At 50.6% G+C, this 22860-nt stretch overlaps 1 protein-coding gene across 1 annotated transcript in view; it reads right to left on the reverse strand.

Moving 5' to 3' along the window:
- Mvb12b (multivesicular body subunit 12B) overlaps positions 1 to 22860 on the reverse strand; it is a 157288-nt gene that overhangs the window by 21848 nt on the left and 112580 nt on the right. The window contains exons 8-9 of the mRNA XM_075985937.1: positions 5687 to 5742; positions 2753 to 2812 (exon numbers count right to left, since the gene is read on the reverse strand). Of these exons, the coding sequence (XP_075842052.1) occupies positions 2753 to 2812; positions 5687 to 5742 (116 nt within the window). The remainder of the gene's footprint in view (positions 1 to 2752; positions 2813 to 5686; positions 5743 to 22860) is intronic.

The following is a 22860-nucleotide window of genomic DNA, read 5'->3' on the forward strand; positions in this document are numbered from 1 at the left end:
CTCACTATGCTTCCACACCCCACTCCCACTCATGGTGACCTTCACTATGCTTCCACACCCCACTCCCACTCATGGTGACCTTCACTATGCTTCCACACCCCACTCCCACTCATGGTGACCTTCACTATGCTTCCACACCCCACTCCCATTCGTGGTGACCTTCACTATGCTTCCACACCCCACTCCCACTCATGGTGACCTTCACTATGCTTCCACACCCCACTCCCACTCATGGTGACCCTCACTATGCTTCCACACCCACTCCCACTCATGGTGACCTTTACTATGCTTCCACACCCCATTCCCACTTGCTATTCTCCCACCTTTCTGCAACTTTAACATAATTCAGCCACAACTACAAGCCTGTCTTCTCACTGAGACTCACAGTGAGAAACAAAACAAGATGGCATCCCTCAGCTGCTAACCAGGACAGGCAGACTGCCTCCTGCCCCTGCCCCATGGAAAGGGAGGATGTAGTGATGGGCAGTGGTGATGGTGATGCTGCCAGCTCTGCAGGCTCCAAACCACAGTCTCAGCAGAGCCCCTAAACCCCGCAGTCTCAGCAGAGCCCCAAACCCCATGGTCTCAGCAGAGCCCCCAAACCCCATGGTCTCAGCAGAGCCCCCCAAACCCCATGGTCTCAGCAGAGCCCCCAAACCACACAGTCTCAGCAGAGCCCCCAAACCCCGCAGTCTCAGCAGAGCACCCCAAACCCAACAGTCTCAACAGAGCCCCCAAACCCCGCAGTCTCAGCAGAGCCCCCAAACCCCGCAGTCTCAGCAGAGCCCCCAAACCCAACAGTCTCAACAGAGCCCCCAAACCCCGCAGTCTCAGCAGAGCACCCCAAACCCAACAGTCTCAACAGAGCCCCCAAACCACACAGTCTCAGCAGAGCCCCCAAACCACATAGTCTCAACAGAGCCCCCAAATCCAACAGTCTCAGCACAGCCCCCCAAACCCAACAGTCTCAGCAGAGCCCCCAAACCCCACGGTCTCAGCAGAGCCCCCCCAAACCCAACAGTCTCAGCAGAGCTCCCAAACCCCACGGTCTCAGCAGAGCCCCCAAACCCCACGGTCTCAGCAGAGCCCCCAAACCCCACGGTCTCAGCAGAGCCCCGTTAAGCATGGCTGGTATTTCCTTTACTGCCCCACCTGACAGAAGAGGAAACAGGCCCAGAGAAGTCGATGAGAAGAGATGGGATCAGGCCCACAAGCTCCTTCCAGAGCTGTCCTCACTATCCAGTGCTGTGTCTTGGGGGAAGCCACACCCCAACTCAGTACTGAGGTGAAGGACACACATCATACGAACATGCCTGCCCTTGTGCCAGCCCTCAGAGTAGAGGGAGAACCCAGACATTTGGTGTGGCTTTGACATGCCCCAGCCTGACAACAGGGTCTTATCTACTCACTGCATCCAGGATGCAGTCCAGCCCTATGTCCTCACCAGCTCGGACAGTCCCCTTCAAGGGCTTCCAGCCGCAGGACAAGACTAGGCTTCAATCTTGCCTCATACAAAGGAGGAAGGTGGTTACTTGGTCACTCAGGGTGACAACAAAATAGCCCCAAATACAAGGACTGTGCCCATGTGAGCGTTTAAGAAAAAGACGGTACTGGCAAGGCCCACTGGCAAGGGCAGGGGTGCTCAGGAGGGGGAAGTTTGGATGCCCCTTTCTGTAGCACCAACCCCAGCACTGGGTACCTGTTGCCACCAGAGTTTCCACCTGTGCACACAGCACTGGCTGATACCCTGAGGCTGGTTCTCCTGCTATCCCTGCACAGGCGGGAAGGTGGCCTGCCTGAGTCAGGCAGTCAGGCTGCTCCAAATCTGTCTATATGACTTTGGTCTATCTTGCTCTCCAGTGCAGCTCTCAAAGCCTCCCCTGGGTACCCACAGACTCCACCCCATGGGGAGGCCCACCCTATGCTGGAGCCCTAGCAAAGGCTGTTTAAAGGGCAGATGTGAAATTCTATCTACACCTAGATTTCCAGCATCGTGGCCAGCCATTCCTCCTGTTGCCAGCCAGCCAGCAAACAAAACTATAGGTGACAGCCATGTTTTTATGATTTACTGAGCATCAAAGACAAAGGGGGAGATTTTCGTCTTGTTCTTGCTCTGATGGTTTAGGAATTCGTTGTACTGCACTGATTCAATTTTCCTTGATTCCAGCCATCTTTCAATAATGCAGTCTGCTTCTGCTGGCTGGGTACACACAAGAAAACCCCAAGGAACCAAGGATATTGAAATGGTTCTGCCATTTCCATCTGTGAGACAAATGTTCCTCTCTGAGGAGCTCTGGTGGCAGCACGTGACCGCGGCAGTCTTCTCTACACGAGGATGTGCACACTGACGCTGGCCAAAACCGGGCAACCCCAGCAGGCCCGGCCTTCTGTGGAGCCCTACTGTTTTGGGTCTGTCTCCTTGGAACTTTCCTTTGGACCCTGATCCTGGTGTCTTTCTTATGATGCCCAGATGCCATCAAACCAGCAGGGAAGGAGGGACCTGGCTAAGTATGAGGGGCCTAGGACATTCCTCTGGATCAAGAGTTGGTTGAATCTGAGATGGCCCTGGTGGCAAATGAGGAGAGACAGGACAAGGCACTGGTCATGGCCTCTGGCAAGCGATGGGTGCGCTTAAAATGACTGACTGGGTTTCCCCTCAGGAGGGCTCTTGCACCCACCTTTTCTGGAACCAAGCCCTGATGGAGGAACAAGGACCCTAGAGTGAGCAGTGTCGCAAGCCCAGCGTACTTACCTCCTTTTCAATTTCTGCCAGGGACTTGATGGTGATTCCCAAGAGATCAAATGGCTGCATCTGAAAATACAGACCAAGTCACCCTTTTGATGGCTGGAGAAAGCCCCTTGCTCTCACGACAACTGTGATGGACAAGCCGCCCTAGCATCTTCAATCCCACCACAGGAATGGACATTGTGACGCTCAGCCTACAGGTCCAGGCAGAAACCATAAGCACATCGTGAGCTGAACCTTCCGAACCACAAGACAACTTTGCCACATATCCACAGCACTGGGGGCAGGGGGTAAGGGGAGGGGCCATGGCCTCCCAGAAGGTGTGCCTATGGTCAATTAGCTTATTTTTTTTTTCTGACACCAAAGGAGAAAGTGAGTGATTTATGCTTTTGTGATGGGATTCGGGGCTGAAGTGTCTGAAGCAGTTACCAGAGGCCACACTGCCTGGTGTTTCTACAGAGTGGCAGGAGTTCCAAGGGTCTGCAGTATCTAGGGGAGGATCAGGTCTTTGATAGAGACGGAAGAGGGAAATGACCACCATCAGCTAATGCTTTGCAAGATCAGGGATGGTGAAAGCGAGAGGCCGCACTTTAACAGGGCTCTGCAATTCTGTGGACAGTGGAACATTTCTCGGCAAAAACACAGACTAGGAAAGTCAGCGCAGGTGAGCAGGCTGGACTGTGTGAGCCTCCCCGTGTGGGCTGCTGCCAGTGCAGAATCCAGGTACGCTGTTTCCAGGAACACTGGTTCTTGGTTTTCTGGGAGCAGCAGAAGGCTAGCCTCTTGCAGCCTCGCCTGCAGGTAGAGCCTGAGATCCACACAGACCCAGAGTCCTGCAGTGGGCTGAGGTTAGCACCTGACTGGGCTACCTGCATGTCCTGCACTGCGAGAGGCCAGTGGTTAGCTCCTGAGTCCAAGGCTCTGGATCCCAACTGGCTGCCTCGTGGTTCAGGAAGGATTAATCTTCTCTATTTGTTTATTCAGCAGATTTTTAGAGTGCGAGTGTGGACACATATGTGGAGGTCAGAGGGCAACTTTGAGGAGTCGGCTCTCTTTCCGTTTCTGCTCCCCTTTGTACTCCAGGCCAGCTGGCTCATGATTTCCATCTCTTAGGGGTGCTAGGATTACGCATGCACGTCATCGTATCTGGCTTTTTTAATGTGGGTTCTTGGGATCGAACTCCAGTGAGTGGACTTTTGCCACAAGCCCTTTTACCTGCTGAGGCATCTGGATACCCCCCCCCCCCATACTTACTTTGAAGGCCACATTTAAAAGCCTGTTAAAAGTGGCATGGGTGGGCCCTTTTGGTCTGGATGCAGGGGGATTAAACAGAGAAGTGCTTGGAAGGGCTTAACACAGGGCTTGGCTTGCATCTGTGGCCCTGAGCACTTGCTGAATTGGCACTAGCACATTGTGAGGGCAAACTTGGGATAGGGCCACCAAATTAGACCCCGAGCTCCTGGGGCTGCTCTTCCAGTAGCCACAAAACAGTTTGGCTCTGCTGAAGATGCCAGCCTTCATGTTGTGAGGACGGGGCCGCCTGCCCGCCTGGCCCAGGAGCCAGCAGAGGTCCAGCTGTTGCATCATTAGGCCCTAACTAGTCCACTAAACTTTCCCGACTGGAGCTGGTGAGCAGGGCAGAGCTGCCTCTCCCAGGGAGCATGTGGGAGAGGTGCCAGTGTCTCCATGGCAACGCAGCCAAGTGGAGTCTGCGGAAGTTCCTCAGGCTCCCCATGTCACGTCAGGAGCATTTTTCACGATTAAGCTGCTTACCAGAAGGGCTCAGAGGAGGCCTATTATATTTCATAAAAATGGAAACGACAGAGCAGGTCGGATCGCCAGGCGGGTGGTTTTAAACTGGGTCCAAGAAAAACACTTGAGGGGTCTTTCGATGGGCCAAACCAGGGCCTTGGCGCTTAGTGACGCCTCAAAGCAATCTTCTACAGGAAGAATAAAAGCCAGACACAAGTTTACTGACCCAGCGTGGCCCAGGCTTGCGCAGCTGAGTGAGGGCAGAGGCTGTCCTGAGGACCAGGCACTATCAGAGGGGTGTCTCCAGGAGGGAATGGAACCAGTACAGGGTCCTGGCTGTGGCCTCTCATGGTTTAGATACTGGCCTCTGCTCTTGACTGGCTTGCCTAGTTCCTCTGTCATTCAAGAGGGCTCAGGGCTCAACCTAAAGAGACCACAGCCAGAGGCACCTGACACTGCTCCACGGCACAGCGTGCAGGACATACAGAATGCAGCAATGATAGTGGGGAACCAGGCCAACTTCATCACCGGGAAGTGAAAAACCAAGGCCATGTGTGGTGGAGCAGCACTAGGAAGGAAGAGGCAGGTGGGTCTGAGTTTGTGACAGTCTGATCGATGAAGTGAGTTTCAGGCCAGCCAGGGCTGTATGTCTCAAAAACAAACAAACAAACAAACAAACAAACAAAAAGCACGTTAAGGCTAGTTGTGGTAGTGCATGTTTTAATCTTAGCACTCAGGAGGCAGAGGCAGGTGGCTCTCTGTAAGTGCAAGGCCAGCTGGTGTATAGAGCTAGTTCTGAGGCAGTCAGGACTGCACAGCGAGAGCCAGTCTCAAACAAGAGCTAGACGAGGAAGCCGAACTTGGGAAACATTGCGACCTGTGAGTCAAATGCAAAAGTGTGGCCGTACACACTCATCTGCTGAGTGTCTCTAGGATCCTGGCCTCTAGCTGCCCTTTTCTTCCACTTCTCAGGCATCTGCTAGGTGCAGGCCCCGGCTGGAGGGCCCAAGACGAGCAGAATGCACCCCAGCTCTCACAAGTTGTGCCTTCTGGTTATAGGGTTCAGCACACAGGCAGAGATGCTTGCCCAGGCCCAGGGGTTCCAGGGCGCTAAGAGCAGCTTGTGCATAGACATTGAGGGACTTCAGGTTAAGGTGTGGGGGGGAGGGGAGCATGCATAAAACTTACACTTTCTGGAATGCAGGAAAACTTCTCTGAAATCATAAACGGCACACCATCCATTGCTGCAAGAGAGGAAAGAGAGGAACGCATTGAGGACACGACTGCTGTCCAGCAACCTAGGATGTTGGTACAGAGAGGACCAATCACTCCCTGGCTGGAGGCAGATGCTGCCCAGCTCAAGTGAGTGAGAGCTGCTGAGTGGTCCGCTGCTCTCCGTTCCCAGGGAACGCACCCTGCCCAGGGATACAGACGCCTTGTGTGGCCCCTCTGAGTGTAGTCGGTGCAGAGAGGGTGGGGGAGTAGTACAGGGCTGGTATGGAAGTCTCTTCTTACCCAGGGCTCTGGCCTATGTCATAAGTAGTTGGAGCCACTAAGGGCCTGACAGCAGGAAGAAAGTGATGCATGGCTGTGAGGGGGCAGAGATGCATTCTGGGAGGAAGCTGGCAGTAGCATGTCCACTGTACATTCTGTGGGCCGACCTGTCTCTCTTTGGTGGTGTTGGGTATTCATCAGCGTCTCCATGGAAAGACAAGTAGTTTGGTGGTCAGGATGATTGTGCTTGAGCCCTGGGCTGGACTTGCCATGAAGTCACATGAAAAAGAAGCTTGGCTAATGGCTGTGAAGTGTGCTATGTGTCTACAGTGAAGCAGGCCAGGAACTTGCTCAGGGCCTGGCAGAGTGGGCGCAGTGTTTGTGGGGAAGGGAGAACACATGGTTACTGATTCCTTGCCGCGGCTTCGGGGCTGAGTCAAGACTGAAGGGTGTGGAATGAGCAGCCTGTGAATGAGGAATGCAGGGACCTGGAAACTCAGTTCCTTTCTGTACCATAGCTCCTGCAATCTACTTGTATCTAGGTCTCCACCCCTAAACTGGTGGCAGTCTTGCCACAGAGGAGCGTGTGATGCAGGGCTCTCACAGTGAGACCCATGCACAGAGAGCTGGGCTGCTGACTGAGATGGTGCCCTGCAGAAGCAGGACAGAGCAGAGGCAAAGTTCAGCCTATAACATCTGGCCCTTAGTGTAGGAACCTGCAGCCTGCAGCGAGAGGGTGGTTTGTGGCAGACCATGGATTTAGAATGGACACTGGGCCTCCCCTCTGCCCATTTCCTAAAATGAAGACTTCCTTGGCATTCAAATGCTGGGACCACCTTCCAGGGCTGGGGCCAAAGAGAAGCAGGAACGGAAAGGAGAGTGCAGGAGGAGGGAACGGAATCCCTTCCGGTGTCTGATCTGTACGACGTGCCGCACAGCGAGTGGTTAGCTGTGGCCATAATACTGCAGGGAGGGAGGGAATGAAAAGCGGACTTGCCTGCACTGGGAGCCCCCTTCTGCAGGGCCATCTCCCACTGCAGCTGGGCCCTACAACCCGGAAGAGAAGGGCTGAATGCTGGCATGGTGCATGAGACAGCACCGGCAGAGCAAGGAGGGACAAAATCCCAAGTGATTCACACACCCACTGCAAATGCCCCACTACCACCTGTGAGCCTGTCACAGCAGACACAGTGCCGTGAAGGAGGTTTCCTTGGAAAGCCACAAGCTTCTTAGGGATGGAGGCAAGCCCCATCGACACCCTGAAAGGCCACACTGGCTCCTGCCGCTGACCACCCAACATAAACTTTAAGCTCCTGTTCACCCCACACAGCTCTTGCATGCTCTGCCCTCGAATACTTGCTGGGTCCAGGGTCCTCAGATCACTTCTGATGCTTTTGAGATGACAAAACAGCGGCTCCAGAGGTGGAGCCGACACCAAGGTCACACAGGCCAGAAGCAGGAACCTGGAAGCCCTGGCTTACGATGCTTGGACACAGGTAACCATCGTATTTTACTTCTCACGGAAAAGGGCGCATGTGCACAGCACTGCTCCCGCCACCGTGCAGGGGCTAACAAGGTTCCTCACCCACTTCTACAGTGATGTCCTGCCCTGGAGCCTACTAGATGGCAGCAGAAGAGCATCTCACACTGTGAGAAGTATGAGGCCGCACGATGATGTGGCCACCAGGATGGTGGTGGCAGTTACACCCCTGCCTATACTGGCAACAGAGATGGAAGCCCCTTGTGCTCAGTCCTGACTGCAAGGAGCCATTTGGTAAAGAGACTGAGGTGACATTTGGTAAAGGGGACTCACAATGGGAGGCTGGGCAGTCAGCTGCTCTTCTCATTCACTAGAGAACAGATCTTAGCCCATCTGGTAGAACCAGCAGGGCAGAGCTCAAGATGAACCGCCCAGATAGGGCTCACAGCACACAGGACACACCTAAGCAGACGTTACCTCCAGGTCATACTTAACAGACCAAATTGCATTTAAAGAATCTAGTGTGTGTGGTTGAGGGCAAGGCACTGGAGAGATGGCTCAGGATTTAGAATCTTGCAGAGGACACTGGGTTCTATGCCCAGCACCTACATGGCAGTTCACAGCCATCTGTGACTCCAGTTCCAGAGGGATCTTACACCTTCTTCTGGCCTCCATGAGCACTGTATTGGCGCAGACAGGCATGCATGCATGCACATTCAGATACAGTATGGCTGGCTCAGTGGGTAAAGGTGCTTGCTGCACGAGATTGAGTTTGAGCCCTGGAATCACACAAAGGTAGAAGGAGGGAATCGACACCACGAAGTTGTCATCTGGCTTCCACGAATGGCACCCACATCCCCCTTCCACATGACACAGCCTAGGTACTGAGAGGCAGGTTAACCACCTGCTCTGAAGGGGGTCAGGACATCACCTGCTAGCTAAGAAGAAACATGGTTGCTTTTTTAAGTGAAATATGGCTGATAGGGACCTAGTAGGAATGCTTGTTAATTGGCTAAGAGTGGACTTTGATGAAGGGTGCAGAACGCTGACATTTGGGCGACATCAGAGCACGGACTTTATCCCCCTTATAGTTTAGTGCAGCTATGCAGGGCAAAGGGAAGACACGCACAGTAGCAACAGTAGCAAGAGTGTGGCCTTAGCTATGCAGGAAAAAGGGAAGACAAGCACAGTAGTAACAGTAACAACAGTAGCAACAGTAACAACAGTAACAACAGTGTGGCCTTAGCTATGCCGGGCAAAGGGAAGACACGCACAGTAGCTAGCGACAGTAACAAAGGGCTCTGAGTTGGCTGGACACACCAATGTGATTTGCTCACTGAACATGGAAGGTGCCCTTCTCGAGGCCATAGTGGCACAGCATGGCCACAGGATCCAGGCACCACTTGGTCTGCTCTGAGCTTCCATGATATTCTCAGATGATCATCCTGAGAGCCTTGAAGAGAGGGAGGGCACTGTGGGACTCTTAGCCAACTCCATATGGAAATGGAGAGGCAGACTCAGGGAGGTGGGACTCTGCCTAGCATCCCACACTGCATCTGACACATGGGAGCAGGCAGAGTGGGGCTGGATAAGAGAGGCTTGAAGAGGGCACAAGCCCCTGTCTGCTAGGAAGCCACAGCCACAGGGAGAAGGGCTGGCTGGACCAATTACAGTTCAGGGGCCTCACTCTCCTCTTGGAAGATACACTGCACAGAAGGAACAGACAGAGCCACTGATACTGCGGGAGCTGGGTAGGGTCTGTGCGCTGCAGAGTTTAGCACTAGGATCCTGGAAAGCCCCTTCTGATTCAACAGCTCCCATTCCTAGGAGCCTTATCTGGACAGCCTTCCATATTTGAAAATACTCAGAGGTTTGGCAAACATAATCCTTAAAATGATGGCACACATTTTTCATGTGATCCCCAAGACTGGCCATAAATCATCTCTGTCCCCCCTCTCCCAGGGAGCCCTGTCCTCCTCCTTCCTCTCTCCTTCCCTAGCCAGGGCTGGCGTGTTTTCACTCTGACTGTCCAAGACTGGATGCATGTCCTAGCTGCCAGCCTCTTACTGACCTACTCAGGGCCACACATCGCTGGGGGAGACGGTTCACAGGGTCTCCGTGCCCTGCCAACCAGCAAGGATTAGGGCAGGGCTTCTCCCTGATCCCCCTGACCTGTGTGCATAGACGTCACAGAATCAGGAATGACACCTGAGCAGGTTCTGGTCCTTTGTCCAGCTGGATTCCCAGGGTGACATTACAGAGGCTCCTCTAAGCCTGGGAGGTAGTGCGAGAGGAAAAGTGAAAGCCCGTGGTCCTCCCAAGGTCTCTTCTGCAAAGACAAGGAAGGGCCCTTGTTCCTTTCCTCGTTCACGGGGGGGGGGGGGGGGGGGGGTGAACCATCAACCTTCCCACCTGCAGCCTCTTCCGTAAGTCACGCACCCAGGAGTTCCAGGCTGTGACAGGCTCCCAGCATGGCCTGTGTCAGAAAGAGGGCTATGTCCATGCAGGGACACCACACCTTTGAGCCTGTCTGGAAAATGGGCCTCACGCTCCTTGCCAACAGCTACATCTGACAACAGCAGTCAGGGGTCTGATGTGGGCAGAGCGTCCTGGACTGTGGCTCCCAATCTCTGACTGGAAGCGGTGTCCCTTTAGTGTCAGGCCACTGCTTTCTTCTTTTTACTTAAAAAAAATCTGGTGGCAGTTTTAACAAATGCTGCTCCATGGATCGGAGCAACACGGAACAGATGAAAGTGAGGATGTACCGCGGCTCCGTAGCGCAATTAGCATTCTCCTAAACAAACGAGCTTCAACAGAGCTGTAATTAAGCAGGCCTGTAATTAAGTATATGCCCTTTATCATAACGATCATGCTTAAAAATGGCACGAAGCACGGAACTGTGTTATTAATGCTGTAATCCCAGACTGAAGCACGAGTACATAGAAATCTGCATGTCAGGCCTGTCACTGCGCGTGTTTGTAAAATACATTAAAGAAAGGAGCCCCAAACAATGAGCTCGTTCAACTGTTCTTTTTACAACCAGGCAGCACAAGTCAAGAGGACTGTGAATGCTTACAGATGCCGAGGTTTAAACAAATAAAGCTGTAATCTGCTGCGCCCCCACCCCCGCTGGAACAAGGCAGCCAAGCTGGTGGCCCAGAGTCTAGAGCTGTTTTTTCTCCTCGTTAGCTGACCCAGACCCTGGCTCGCTGCTCTCAGGGAAGCAGTCCAATTTGCATGCTGCATTTGGTTGGGCATCAGATTGGATTTCTGCTCCCACAGATTACGCTATGAACCTGTAAGAAAGTCTGCCTGGAAACCGGCCCCCACTACAGCTCCCGCCTCCTCTCTTTCATTTTACAAAGGAATCCCTAGAGCTCGCCTTTGATCCCCATCTTGACACATGCCTCGGGCTTCTTCAGACTCAACACAAACCACCCACTGACCAGCTCCTGAGGGTTCTGGACCTTGGGTCTTCCACCATTACCCAAAGTTACTCAGAGCAGTCAACCCATCCCTCCTTGACATCTCTACAAGCGGCAGGGACAAGAACACTTAGATTTCAACTCAACATGCTTGATAAAGAGTCATAAAATAGGGTAGTGAAAATGTAAACTTCAAAACAAGGCCCCTCTGTTATTAGCCACAGTCAGCACACAGGGTTAGGGAGTCCAGGTTATGGTGCCTGGGTGTCCTTGAGGCACGGCAAACCGGCTTACTGGCAGGCAGTAGTTTCTGGAATGGTATTAAATGCAGTTGGAATGGTGGGAGGCCTTTACTCTCCTGACCTGTTGGAGCTCTGAGCAGCAAGCAGTCAGTACCCCGTCCCTTCCTCTCCTTTTCCTGCAGCATTCCCAAAGTCCTTTGCGATTGGGATGGGAAAAGTGCCAACAGCTCAAGACCTCAACGCCATTTCTCAAAACTCATTTGCAAACCAAAACACGGGGGCGTCCTGCTTTCTGGGTGACTCACTTTGGAGATATCTTTGGAAGATATTTGTAGACGCCTCCGGAGCTGTCTGCTCGGTGACATTCCAATATAGTTTACACAAGGCCAACAACTTCCTTCTAGGTCCCCAAAGTAATTTGTTTTGCCATGTTATTCATAAGCCAAGAGGAGCAATTTATCAGTCACAGCCAGAGATTCCGGAGTCCTACGCTCATGAGGAAGGAGAAGTGTGGGCACCGGTGTCAGTCAAACATGCAGTGGTGCCAGCTAGTTAGCCATGGGGTTCTGGGTAAGTCACTTAAGCCTGAGTCAGAGTTTCATCTGCCAGGGTAAATGCCCCTCATCGGCAACAGGAGCTGAGCACAGCAGTCCTATGGCGGCCACTTGATGTATGATTCCCAAAACATGGGCCGTTTTGTTGGGGAATGAGTTCAGAACACAACCTCCTGCCCCACAGCTGCTGTGGCGAGGACAAGGGTCACTATCGGAGCCTTTCAACTGTAAAAGAAAATGACAATATCTGGGCCATTCCTGTTGCAATGAGATAAAAACAAAAAGCCCATGTACAAACAAGTTTCTTGGTTGGCTAGGGATGATGACATTATTGCTGCACAGAGGAAAAGGCCCTTCACGAACTCCATGCATCCATATTAAACCATCTTACCCATGAGTCCCAGAGGCACAGATGCAATGTTTGTACTGCACCGTGGGATGATGCACGGGGTACCCAACAGTGCCCTCCCTGGCATATTCTCTCGGCAGGTACAAGTGAAGCTTGATCCAGAAAGGAGGTCCCGGCACGGTCTAGTACCACGTAGGTAAGGAGGGACACGTGAGGTGACTGAAGAAAGCCAAGGCTGCGTCTTAGCCAGGTCTCCCAGTGGCCAGAACGCCACTGTGCAAATGTCCTCGCAGCTGCAGCTAGGCTCGTGCTACACCCTTCACACGGACTAATGAACGGTCTGCAGCCTCATGAGGCCTGGCACCATTAAAATACTGTGTGCATTGTGGTTTTGACCTCAAGCCTAGTCCCATGGGAAGAAATACCATGAAAGGGAAATCTGGTCCATCATGAGTTGGGAGGGAAAAATGGTCACCTCACCCCATCAATATGTCACCTCGTAAATATTCCTAAAACTTTAAAGTCCACATTACAGAATGCACTGGGCTGCATCCCACCTTGGGGGTAGCCCATGTCATTTCTCTTTGACTGCTGGTTTTGCTCTGCTAAATGAACTTCTGCTTTAAAAAAATCTGTCTTGACTGAATTCTTTCAAGAAAACAAGAACCAAGAACCCCAACCCCATAGTAAGTCCAGCTGTTTGATGTACCCTGGAAAGGAGTCTTCAAGGGCTGGAGCACAGCTCAGTGATGGAGGCCTTGTTTAAAGCATGTGCAAGGCCCTGGGTTCCACCCACAGCACCACAGGCAGAGAAAACCAGAAAATCGATGTGAAGAGTTGAAGGCTAATAAACCACAGGTGTCTCGCACTAACGGCCACTCCCCAGCGTCTGCTGGGCACAGACAACCCAGATCTCACAATCATCTCCAGACCCCGTCTCTACAGAAAATGCCCAACACTGTCACTTCAATGGATGGGTGACTTCTCTCCACACCCTAGTACCAGGAGAGGAATGAGGCCTCAGCCCCTCCTCTGGTGCAAATACCTGGTTAGGTGAGGGAGGTTCTTGGAGTGCTCTAAGAACAGGAAGGGCAGGAGGACATGTCCTCCACCCAGGAGAGACCAGAAATCCAGCTAGGACAGCTGTGCTCCTCTGAGGAAAGTCTTTTAACTTTATAACTTTGGGATGGCTTTGCTCCAAGACCATGTGCCCTTGGCTTAAGGTGAAGACAGTTGTCTCAGGATCACGTCCATGGGTTGACCAGGAGGCCTCTGTGGTCAGGAGGCTTGTGAGTCTGTGCTCACACCTGACATTCCAAGGCGGAAACTCTGAAGCCTGTTGAGCAGAAGATGAAGCATTGTGGGTGTAGCTGTGCAGAAAGTCAGGCAGGATCTGGGCTGGAGGAAGGCCCGTTCTTGAGGAATCACTGTGTCCTCAGGAGGCAGGTAGGTCACAGAACGAGGGCCATTTCCATACAGCCACTTCACCGTTACTGGAAGCAAGCTTGGTGGCCTGCTGGCTGAGCATCACAGTCACCTTCGTGTAAGTGGACATCCTGGAAGGGAGATGGGCCTGCCCACAGGGTCTCTTTTCACCTTAACACCAACATGAACAATTCTGAATTGTATTTCTTTTTCTTTCTCTGTGTTGCCCTGGTTGTCCTGGAACTCACTCTATATACCAGGCTGGCCTCAAACTCAGAGACCTGCCTGCCTCTGCCTCCTGAGTGCTGGAATTAAAGGTGTGTGTAACCACCACTAGACTAAATTTTATTATTTGAATGTCTCAATATACGAATCTGTTTTCCAAGGAATCCATCTCCAAAGGCCAGCTAGGTTAAGACACCCAGAACCCCAGGCCAGGGGTCTACGTGGGCCTTTGGTATAAGCGGAGACTGCAGTTTACTTTCTGGCTGCCAAGACCCAAATAACCACACAGAAACTATATTAGTTACAACACTATTTGGACAATGGCTCAGGCTTCTTATTAACTAACTCTTACGTCTTAAAATGACCCATTTCTATTAATTTGTGTATTGCCACTAGATTGTGGCTTACTAGTAAGGTTCTGGCATCTTTCTCCTTTGGCAGCTAAATGGTGTCTCCCTGACTCTGCCTACATTCTCTATATCTCTGTCTTCAGATTTCTTGTCTGGTTTTACTCTGCTAAGCCATTGGCCAAAACAGGTTCATCAACCAATAAAAACAACACATATACATGTCACTTGGGCCCCTAGCTGTGTTCTGTGCATTTATGCATGTCTGCATGTGTAAAGAAATACATTTTGTGTGTGTGCATGCTTGTGTGCACACACACAAAGCCAGTATCACAGTGTAACTGCTCTGCACTTTTTCACTCAGTGAAATTTTACACATCAGGTGATGCTCTAACTTAGGCTTTTAACGATTGCACAAGAGTACGGTGCAGAGACCGTGGCTGGTACCTGGACTGTCATCCCAAATGGCTGCTAGGTGAGTCATACAAAGGCCCGTGGACTGGGAGGATAGGGAGAGCTCACTTCAGGATAGCACCTTTGAAGATGGGGCCATCACAACCACCCAGTCTAGCTAGGGTGACCAGATCAGAAGAACCACCTGGGAGATCATGCTGTGGTGTGAGAAGTCCTTTGGTAAATTTGTTGTTTTTATTGGTTAATGAATAAAACTGCTTTCCCCTATGGCAGGGCAGAATAGGGTAAGGCAGGAATTCCAAGCAGAGATAGAGGAAAAAAGTAAGTGGAGTCAGAGAGATGCCATGTAGCCGCTGAACGAGACAGATGCTGGACAGAACCTTAACAGTAAACCACGAGCCTAGTGGTATGCATAGAATAATAGAAATGGGTTAATTTAAGATGTAAGAGTTAGTTAATAAGAAGCCTGAGCTAATAGGCCAAGCAGTGCTGCAATTAATACAGTTTCTGTATGACTATTTTGGGTCTGGGCAACTGGGAAACGAACAAGCAGTCTCCACCTATAAATTGGCACCCAACTTGGGGCTAACTACATCCACATAAAAACTGAGAGAGCTTAAAAGGGAATTCTAGACATACAAAAAAATCAGAGTTTAGCACAGCTTCTTGGTAGCCACATTTTTTTTCCAGATGGGTTCTGTTTGCTGGCAGTTAGCAGGGCCACCACAGCTCCTTTAAGAGAGGTCTTCCTGATTCAGCATAAGAAATGGCAGCTTCTTAATTCCTGCTGGAAGCAGGAACTCTGGCTCTTGAATGGGGTTTAAGAGCAGCATGCTGCAAGTTACTTGGTAGCAGTACAGGCCAACTGCTTCCCAGAATTGAGGTGGTGAGTACAGCTCCCTCCCTGCAGTCCCAGAGCTGGCAGTGAATTACCCTCACCACATTAAAAGGCCGAGAGAGGCAGAGTCAGTATTCAGGGCCCCAGCGACTACACTGCTTACCATTTTAAAATGCTTCAGACTTCTTAGGATGGGATAACTATTAAACTATTTACCATATGTTTCTTGCTTGATATTGTTTATACTGGTTGTAATTTTATTTTTTATACTTGATATTTGCTTTTATTGTATATTGTTTTGTATTAGGCTTAGAACTCTCTTATTTAGACAAAAGGGGGAGGTGCTGTGGGAACTCCTTCAGACAATAGCCTTTAAGATACCAGCCCATTTGGGTGTGGGCTCTTATACTACAAATGTAGATTTAAAGCTTGTGCTGCTCTCTGTCTCTGTCTCTGTCTCTGTCTCTGTCTCTGTCTCTCTCTCTTTCACTCTTGTTCTCTCTCTCTCTCTCCTGCTGAATTTGGTTCCTGTTCCCTGCTCATGCAAAGGACTGTGCTCCACCCCTAAATAAAGAACCTTTTTATTATACTCATTTCTGAGCTAGTGTGGGACTACATTATAGTGTCTATCAATAAATATAGCTAGTTTTCTTTTTGTCAACTTGACGCAAGTTAGAGTCACATGGGAAAAAGAACCTCCATTGGAACAATGCTTCCATTACATGGCCTGTAGGCAAGTCTAGGAAGTCTATGAAGTCTTTTTTTCTTTTTTAATTGAAAAATAATTTCCACATAATATATTTTGATCACATTTTCCCATCCCTATGGAGCACCTTCTTAATTAATAACTAGGGAGGGCCCAGATCACTGTGGACAGTGCCACCCCTGGACACATCGTCTTGGGTTGTATAAGGAAGCAGGCTGAGCAAGTCATGGGTAGCAAACCAGTAAGCAGCATCTCTCCATGACCTCCACTTCAGTTCCTGCCTCCGGGTTCCTGCCTGACTTTTGATCATGGACTGTAATATAGAAAGATAAGATTCTCCAAGTTGCTTTGGCCATGGGGTTTTATTACTCCAACAGAAACCCTAAGACAGACATATTGGTACCAGGTTTTTGTGGGGTCTTATGACAGACATGGCCATGCTTGGGAGGACTGAGGAGTCACTTGAACTTTGGGCTGGAAAGGACATTGATTGTTCAGAGCTTACTGAACTATTGTGGGAACTTAGAACACAATGCTGAGAGCAGCCTAGATGGTAGAGACCCGGCTCGTGCAGTTTCTGGGGGAAGTTGAGACTATCCTGTAACAAGCCTATGCAGTTCTGGTCGGCTGGGGCTGAAGAATCAGCTGTGATTAAGAAAATACCAGCATCATTGAGACAAAATCTTCTGGGGAGTGTTTTCTCAGGACACAGACTTCATGGCCCAGAAGGGGCCAAGGCTGCACCTCTGCAGTAGCAGAGCTTGGTACAAGGAAGCAAGAGTAAGAGTCTTGTGTTCCAGGTGCTACTGGCGTGGTGTTCTGAAGTCATGAAAAGGTCATGGAGAGCAGCTTAGGCTTGGCATCGTGAGAGCCTCAGCACAGTCTCAGTGGTAACAGAGGCCAGCCAACCCCAGTGCTGAGTCGTGACAGCCCATGGATCCCCCGGTGTCCACCCTAAGGAAGAAGACAGAACCACTTTGGTGCTGTCCCTGCCGGTATGCACAACATACATCTATGCCAACAGAAGCTGAACACAAGTTCAGGCTGGGGGCAGAGTCCAGCCTAGGACCTCCAGGCACAAGACACTGAAGTGCAAGACAGGACTCTTCCCTGATTCTACTGTCAACTGAGGAAAGGTGAGGGTGCGTCGTCAGTCAAACCTGATTTCCTGTCAAGTCAGCAACACACACACACACACACGGCTATTATGTCTACCCCAGGGCTGATATCCAATTTTTAATAGGAACTATTTCAAACACTGTATTTCTTAATTATAAAGTACATATCTCTGAGGCATCACAGAAAGTACTCTAAAGTAGACACAAAGCAAGTCAACACTGGGATCCTTTCTTTTTCCCTAGCGACCCCACACCAGCCAGAGAAAGCCCTGTGGCTAGGACAGAGGCATCTCTGAGAGTGGATAGGGTTGACAGACTGTAAAAATGCCCCATGTGCCTAATCCAGCACACGTCCCTCTGCAGAGCACTTTTGACATGGACGCCACCACAAAGTGTGATCTGCTTTCCCTCTCTCCATCAGGGCTTCGCAGTGTGACTTACTTTGGCTAATGGTGTCACAAAGTCTATGTGACACCAGTTTGTACACCTGGGAGTGTGGTTCCCTGCTGTGTCCCAGCTGGGCTGGCTGTGTGGAGTGAAGGCCAATGGTCCTGGTTCTGCTCTTCCCACACCAACGGAGTTGTCCCCTGCCACACATGTGGATGGCCCCATTCATGACCGTCTAGTCTAACCACCTGTTGGCCCATAGAACCCTGAGTGACTGTAACTGTTGGCTAACTCAAGTCCTAAGTATTAGGGGAGATAATGAGGCAAGGAAACTGACAGGGACAAAATTCACATAGATTTTCAGATGCTTTGGTATCCTTATATCGCTCACTGAGCCTCTGCACATGCGTCTGGTTATTCCAGGTGAGATGCAAGGATTCAGGAGAATGCGTGATGCGAACATCTGAAGTGCTGGCTGTGACTCATCTCCACCGAAGGATGAAGCCCAGGGAGGTTTCTTGACTGGCTGCTTGGAGGAAACATCTCAATGTCCCTCTTACCGCAGCTCCCCCAATTTGGCTCCATGACAGCTGTGTCACAAGCTCCTAGACAGTGCCTGCCACATGGCAGGGACCTGCTGTTGAACAGGCAACAGTGAGCAGTGGCCTGACCACTGCGGTGGGGCTCGTGTCCCAGTGTGTGAGTGGCAGAGTTGACTGGATCACTAACTGGCCCCTAGCTGCTCATGCAGTGAGTTTTAACACGGCTGCTACTTGCAGCCCTTCTGGCTCCTCCAGCCTGGGATCAGATGAGAGGGTGTCTCTGGGCACCAGCATTTTCAAAGTTCCTGTGTAACTGCAGTGCAGCAGGGCTTGAGAAGGCGTGAGAGCCGCCTGGAATGCCCCAGTTCATGACAGCAAGTGATGCCATAAAGAGTAAACACATATGGGTGCCAGTTTCTCAGCTCCCACTCATAGGCTTCTCAAAACTGGACAGCAAATGATGGAAACGGAAGGTCTCAGACCTGGTGCCCTTCTCTTATCTTCTGCAATTAAAGGGCAGAGAGGGAAAGTGTCTCAAATCCCCTGAGCACCTGTGGTAAAAGACATACTCATCTATATCGACACAGCCCTGGGCATTTGGGGGCATATCCTGCCTATCCTCGAGGAGGGGGGCATAGGATTTGCTAGGACCACAGCGCTGCTGAGCAGCCTCCGTCCACTGGAGCACAGCGCTGCTGAGTGGTCAGTCTGCTGGACCACGGCGCTGCTGAGTGGCCTCAGTCCGCTGGACCACAGCGCTGCTGAGCGGCCTCAGTCCACTGGACCACGGCGCTGCTGAGCAGCCTCAGTCCACTGGACCACGGCGCTGCTGAGTGGCCTCAGTCCGCTGGGCCATGGCGCTGCTGAGCGACCTTATAGTTCACTGCTCCCCAGCACCCTTGGATGATAGATGGGTTAGGAGCATTTCCCCAGATGACATAAAAAAGACTCATGGATAGCTGAGAGCTGGAAATGTCTGAGAAGTCAGGAGGGCCATGGTAGCATACCATGGGCTGTCTCCGGGGGACATCCTTCATGGCCACCAGAATCTCAAGTGCAGGCCTCACTATTCCATTCCTTTACCTGAAGACTTCAGCTCTTCCTAAAGCAAACAGGACCTTGGCATATGGATCTATCTATCTATCTATCTATCTATCTATCTATCTATCTATCTATCTATCTATCTATCTATCTATCTTGTGTACTCTGGGTTCCCCCACCCCCTAGCACCCAGGCAGCCCAACCTGCTCAGCATTCCTTACTGTTGAGTATCCTAAATGCTGTGTGCTCTTGTCACCTGTTTGTGCATCCCTGAAACCAACAGAACAACGCCTGTCTGGGCCACCTCCTGCCTTGCGCTCACCAGACCCAACTGTCCCCACTCTACACACCTGCCCCACATCCTGACTGCAGTCCTTTGAGTTGTGGGAGCACTGCGGGCTGGGGGGCGCGCAAAGGAAGCCATAGTACAGAAATCAGGTCTGCTTTATAAGGGGGAGTTTTTAAAGATTCTGTGACAAAGGGACACTCAGATCCCTTTATCTGTACATCTGTGTGATGTACGCCTGTGTGTGAAGTCTCAGGGGTCAGTCTCAGGTGCCAGTCCTCAGGTGCTAGCTGCCTGGCTTTTGAGACAGTGTCTTTCATTGGCTGGCTGGGCACACCCCATGCACCCTCTGTCTCCAGCTCCCCAACACTATGGTTACATGCTCACACCACCACGTTTGGCTCTTACACTTACATGGTTTCTGGGGCTTGAACTCGGGTCCTCATTCTTGAAGGATAAGCACTTACTGATAGAGCCATCTCTCCAGTCCAAGCGAATGCCCTTTACTTTGCTTACAGGACTGATTCCTAGCTTCTCAAGTATTTCAGCAATAACAACAAGCCTGTGAACAGCACACACTAGAAAGGTATAGTGTCCCAAATTTTATTTAAAACTGAAGATACTACCCACAGATCAAAACACAACATCCCTGCATAAAAAAATAAAACAACAAAACAGAACAAAAAACTACCCCCGCCAAGCCAAACCCAGACCCCAAAGATGACAATCCTAATGGCAAGATCTTCCTCTCTAACAGTGGAGTCAAGTCCTGTTCTGGCTGTCCCCTGCTGACCACCCGCAGGGCGAGGGTGTGGAAGGATGAAGACCTGTACATGGCCAGGACCTTATGCCAGAGAAGGGGCACTCATCCACACAGAAGCATGTGTCCTGATGGTACAATGTGCCATGGCCACCCTTCCCACATGGCGTCTGAGCAGGTAAGCGCTCTAGCTTTTGGTGACAGGGGATAAAAGAGAAGCCTGAGACTGAACCAACAACTAAAGCGACATCCATTGTGATCTGCAAATGTCATGGCGTGTGCTGCCATCTATCAAGTCTCCGTGAAGTACAAAGCCTTGAGCTACCCGAGTTTAACATTAACCGTTAGAAGGCATACAGGAACCACACACACATACACACCACACACACACACATACACACACGTACATGTACATACGCCACACACACATACACACACACATGCACACATATACCCATACACACACATACATACATGCACACATACACCACACACACATGTACACGGACACATAGACCATATGCACACGTACATGCACACATATACCACACACATGTACATGTACACATAGACCACCACACACATGTACATGCACACATACATCACACACACGTACATGCACACATACACCACACACGTACACATGGACCACCACACACATGTACATGCACACATACACCACACACAGTACACATGGACCACACACACGTACATGCACACATATACCACACACATGTACATGTATACATAGACCACCACACACATGTACATGCACACATAGACCACCACACACACATGTACATGCACACACATCACACACACGTACATGCACATATACACCACATACACATGGACCACACACACGTACATGCACACATATACCACACACATGTACATGTACACATAGACCACCACACACATGTACACATGGACCACACACCTGTACATGCACACATATACCACACACATGTACATGCACACATAGACCACCACACACACGTACATGCACATATACACCACACACATACACATGGACCACACACACGTACATGCACACATATACCACACACATGTACATGTACACATAGACCACCACACACATGTACACATGGACCACACACCTGTACATGCACACATATACCACACACATGTACATGCACACATAGACCACCACACACACGTACATGCACACACATCACACACACGTACATGCACATATACACCACACACACGTACATGTACACATAGACCACCACACACATGTACACATGGACCACACACCTGTACATGCACACATATACCACACACATGTATAAGCACGCATACATCTCCCACCCCCTGTAAATATTGGCGGCCAGTTCACTTTGTAGATCTTCCAGAGAAAATAGGTGTGAGGCCACCTCCTGTTTCTGACTGTGCCTGTCACACATATTCCCTGTCATCTGACAGCAATTCCAAGGCATCACGATCATCTCCTCAGACGCCACCCCCATCCCCGGCCGGCGGCCTGACCTCAGCCTTGGGGTTTAACGACAGCGCCACGGACTGACTCTAATTTCCAGAACTGATGAACTTTCCCGGCTGCACGAGTTGAAATAATGGGCACAGGGATGACAAAGGATTCTCACCCGAGGCTCTCTGAGCTCTCCGGGATAATAAGCACTTGTTCCTTTCTACAATGGGCATATAAAAGAGAAATCTAAATAATAATTGCTGTAATTATCTTGCAAAATATGCAGAGATTAATGGTGATTATGAAAATCTGTCTAATTGTTCTCCGAAGTCATCGCTGATCAAGTGGTATCTTGAAGCGGCTGCCAAGGAACTTTTGACACTGCACCGCAGGTGGGCAAGGAACGGTCACCCTGCCTTTCTCCCCGCAGAATCTCACCCTCTGCTCATCGCACCGCTTTTTCACTCCCAGCCCCCGCACACATTTTAACTCTTCACACTGGTGCCCTGAAGAGGCTTCCAGGACACCCTTAACGGGCTGCTCTGTGTCACTGTGGTTCAAAGCCCCAAGTTCAACTTGTTATTTATTCAAATAATTAATTACTCTTGTATCCATCGAGCGGTTTGTCATGACACATTAATGACTTGATAGACTTCCATGAACTGGTGAACACAGAACAGCAGAGCGTTTTTATCGTCATTTAATTTTAAAACGATCCTGTGTGAAATTATCTCGTCGTGAGTGATGGGCGCATAAAGAACCGACTCAGCAAAGCCCCTTTTGGATCATTGCTTTATTAATGGGTAACGTCAGGGGGATGAAAAATGCTAGCATTGTCATATTCTGCTGCTGGGTGGAGACGAACGGCGGGAAAGGGCGAGGGCTCTGCGTGCTCACTGCCACGAGTGGGCCTCCCCCTCCTCACGCCACAGCCTCGGCACCCACTTACCCACCTGGCTGTCCACAAGCCAAAGCACCCGATTTTGGAGTTTATGGCTCTCGACATTTGTGTGTGTGGTCTTTTTTCTTAAACTTGGGTTTTCCATGAGTGATATAAAAGCATTCCACTTTATTGCTTTGAACATTAAACGTTATTAATCCAATAGAAGAACGTTAAAGATATTGCTGTCACCTTTAAATATGAAATAATATTAGGAGCTTAAAAATGCTGGGTTAGGAGAAAAGATGTTCTTGGTAGCTTTCAAGTTTTCAGATGCCCATGCTGGGCTGCTGGTAAAACCCCATGTCTATACAGCTCCCCACACAGCATCTGCTT

Source organism: Microtus pennsylvanicus, chromosome 9 (assembly GCF_037038515.1).
Source record: "Microtus pennsylvanicus isolate mMicPen1 chromosome 9, mMicPen1.hap1, whole genome shotgun sequence".
Lineage (NCBI taxonomy): Eukaryota > Metazoa > Chordata > Mammalia > Rodentia > Cricetidae > Microtus > Microtus pennsylvanicus.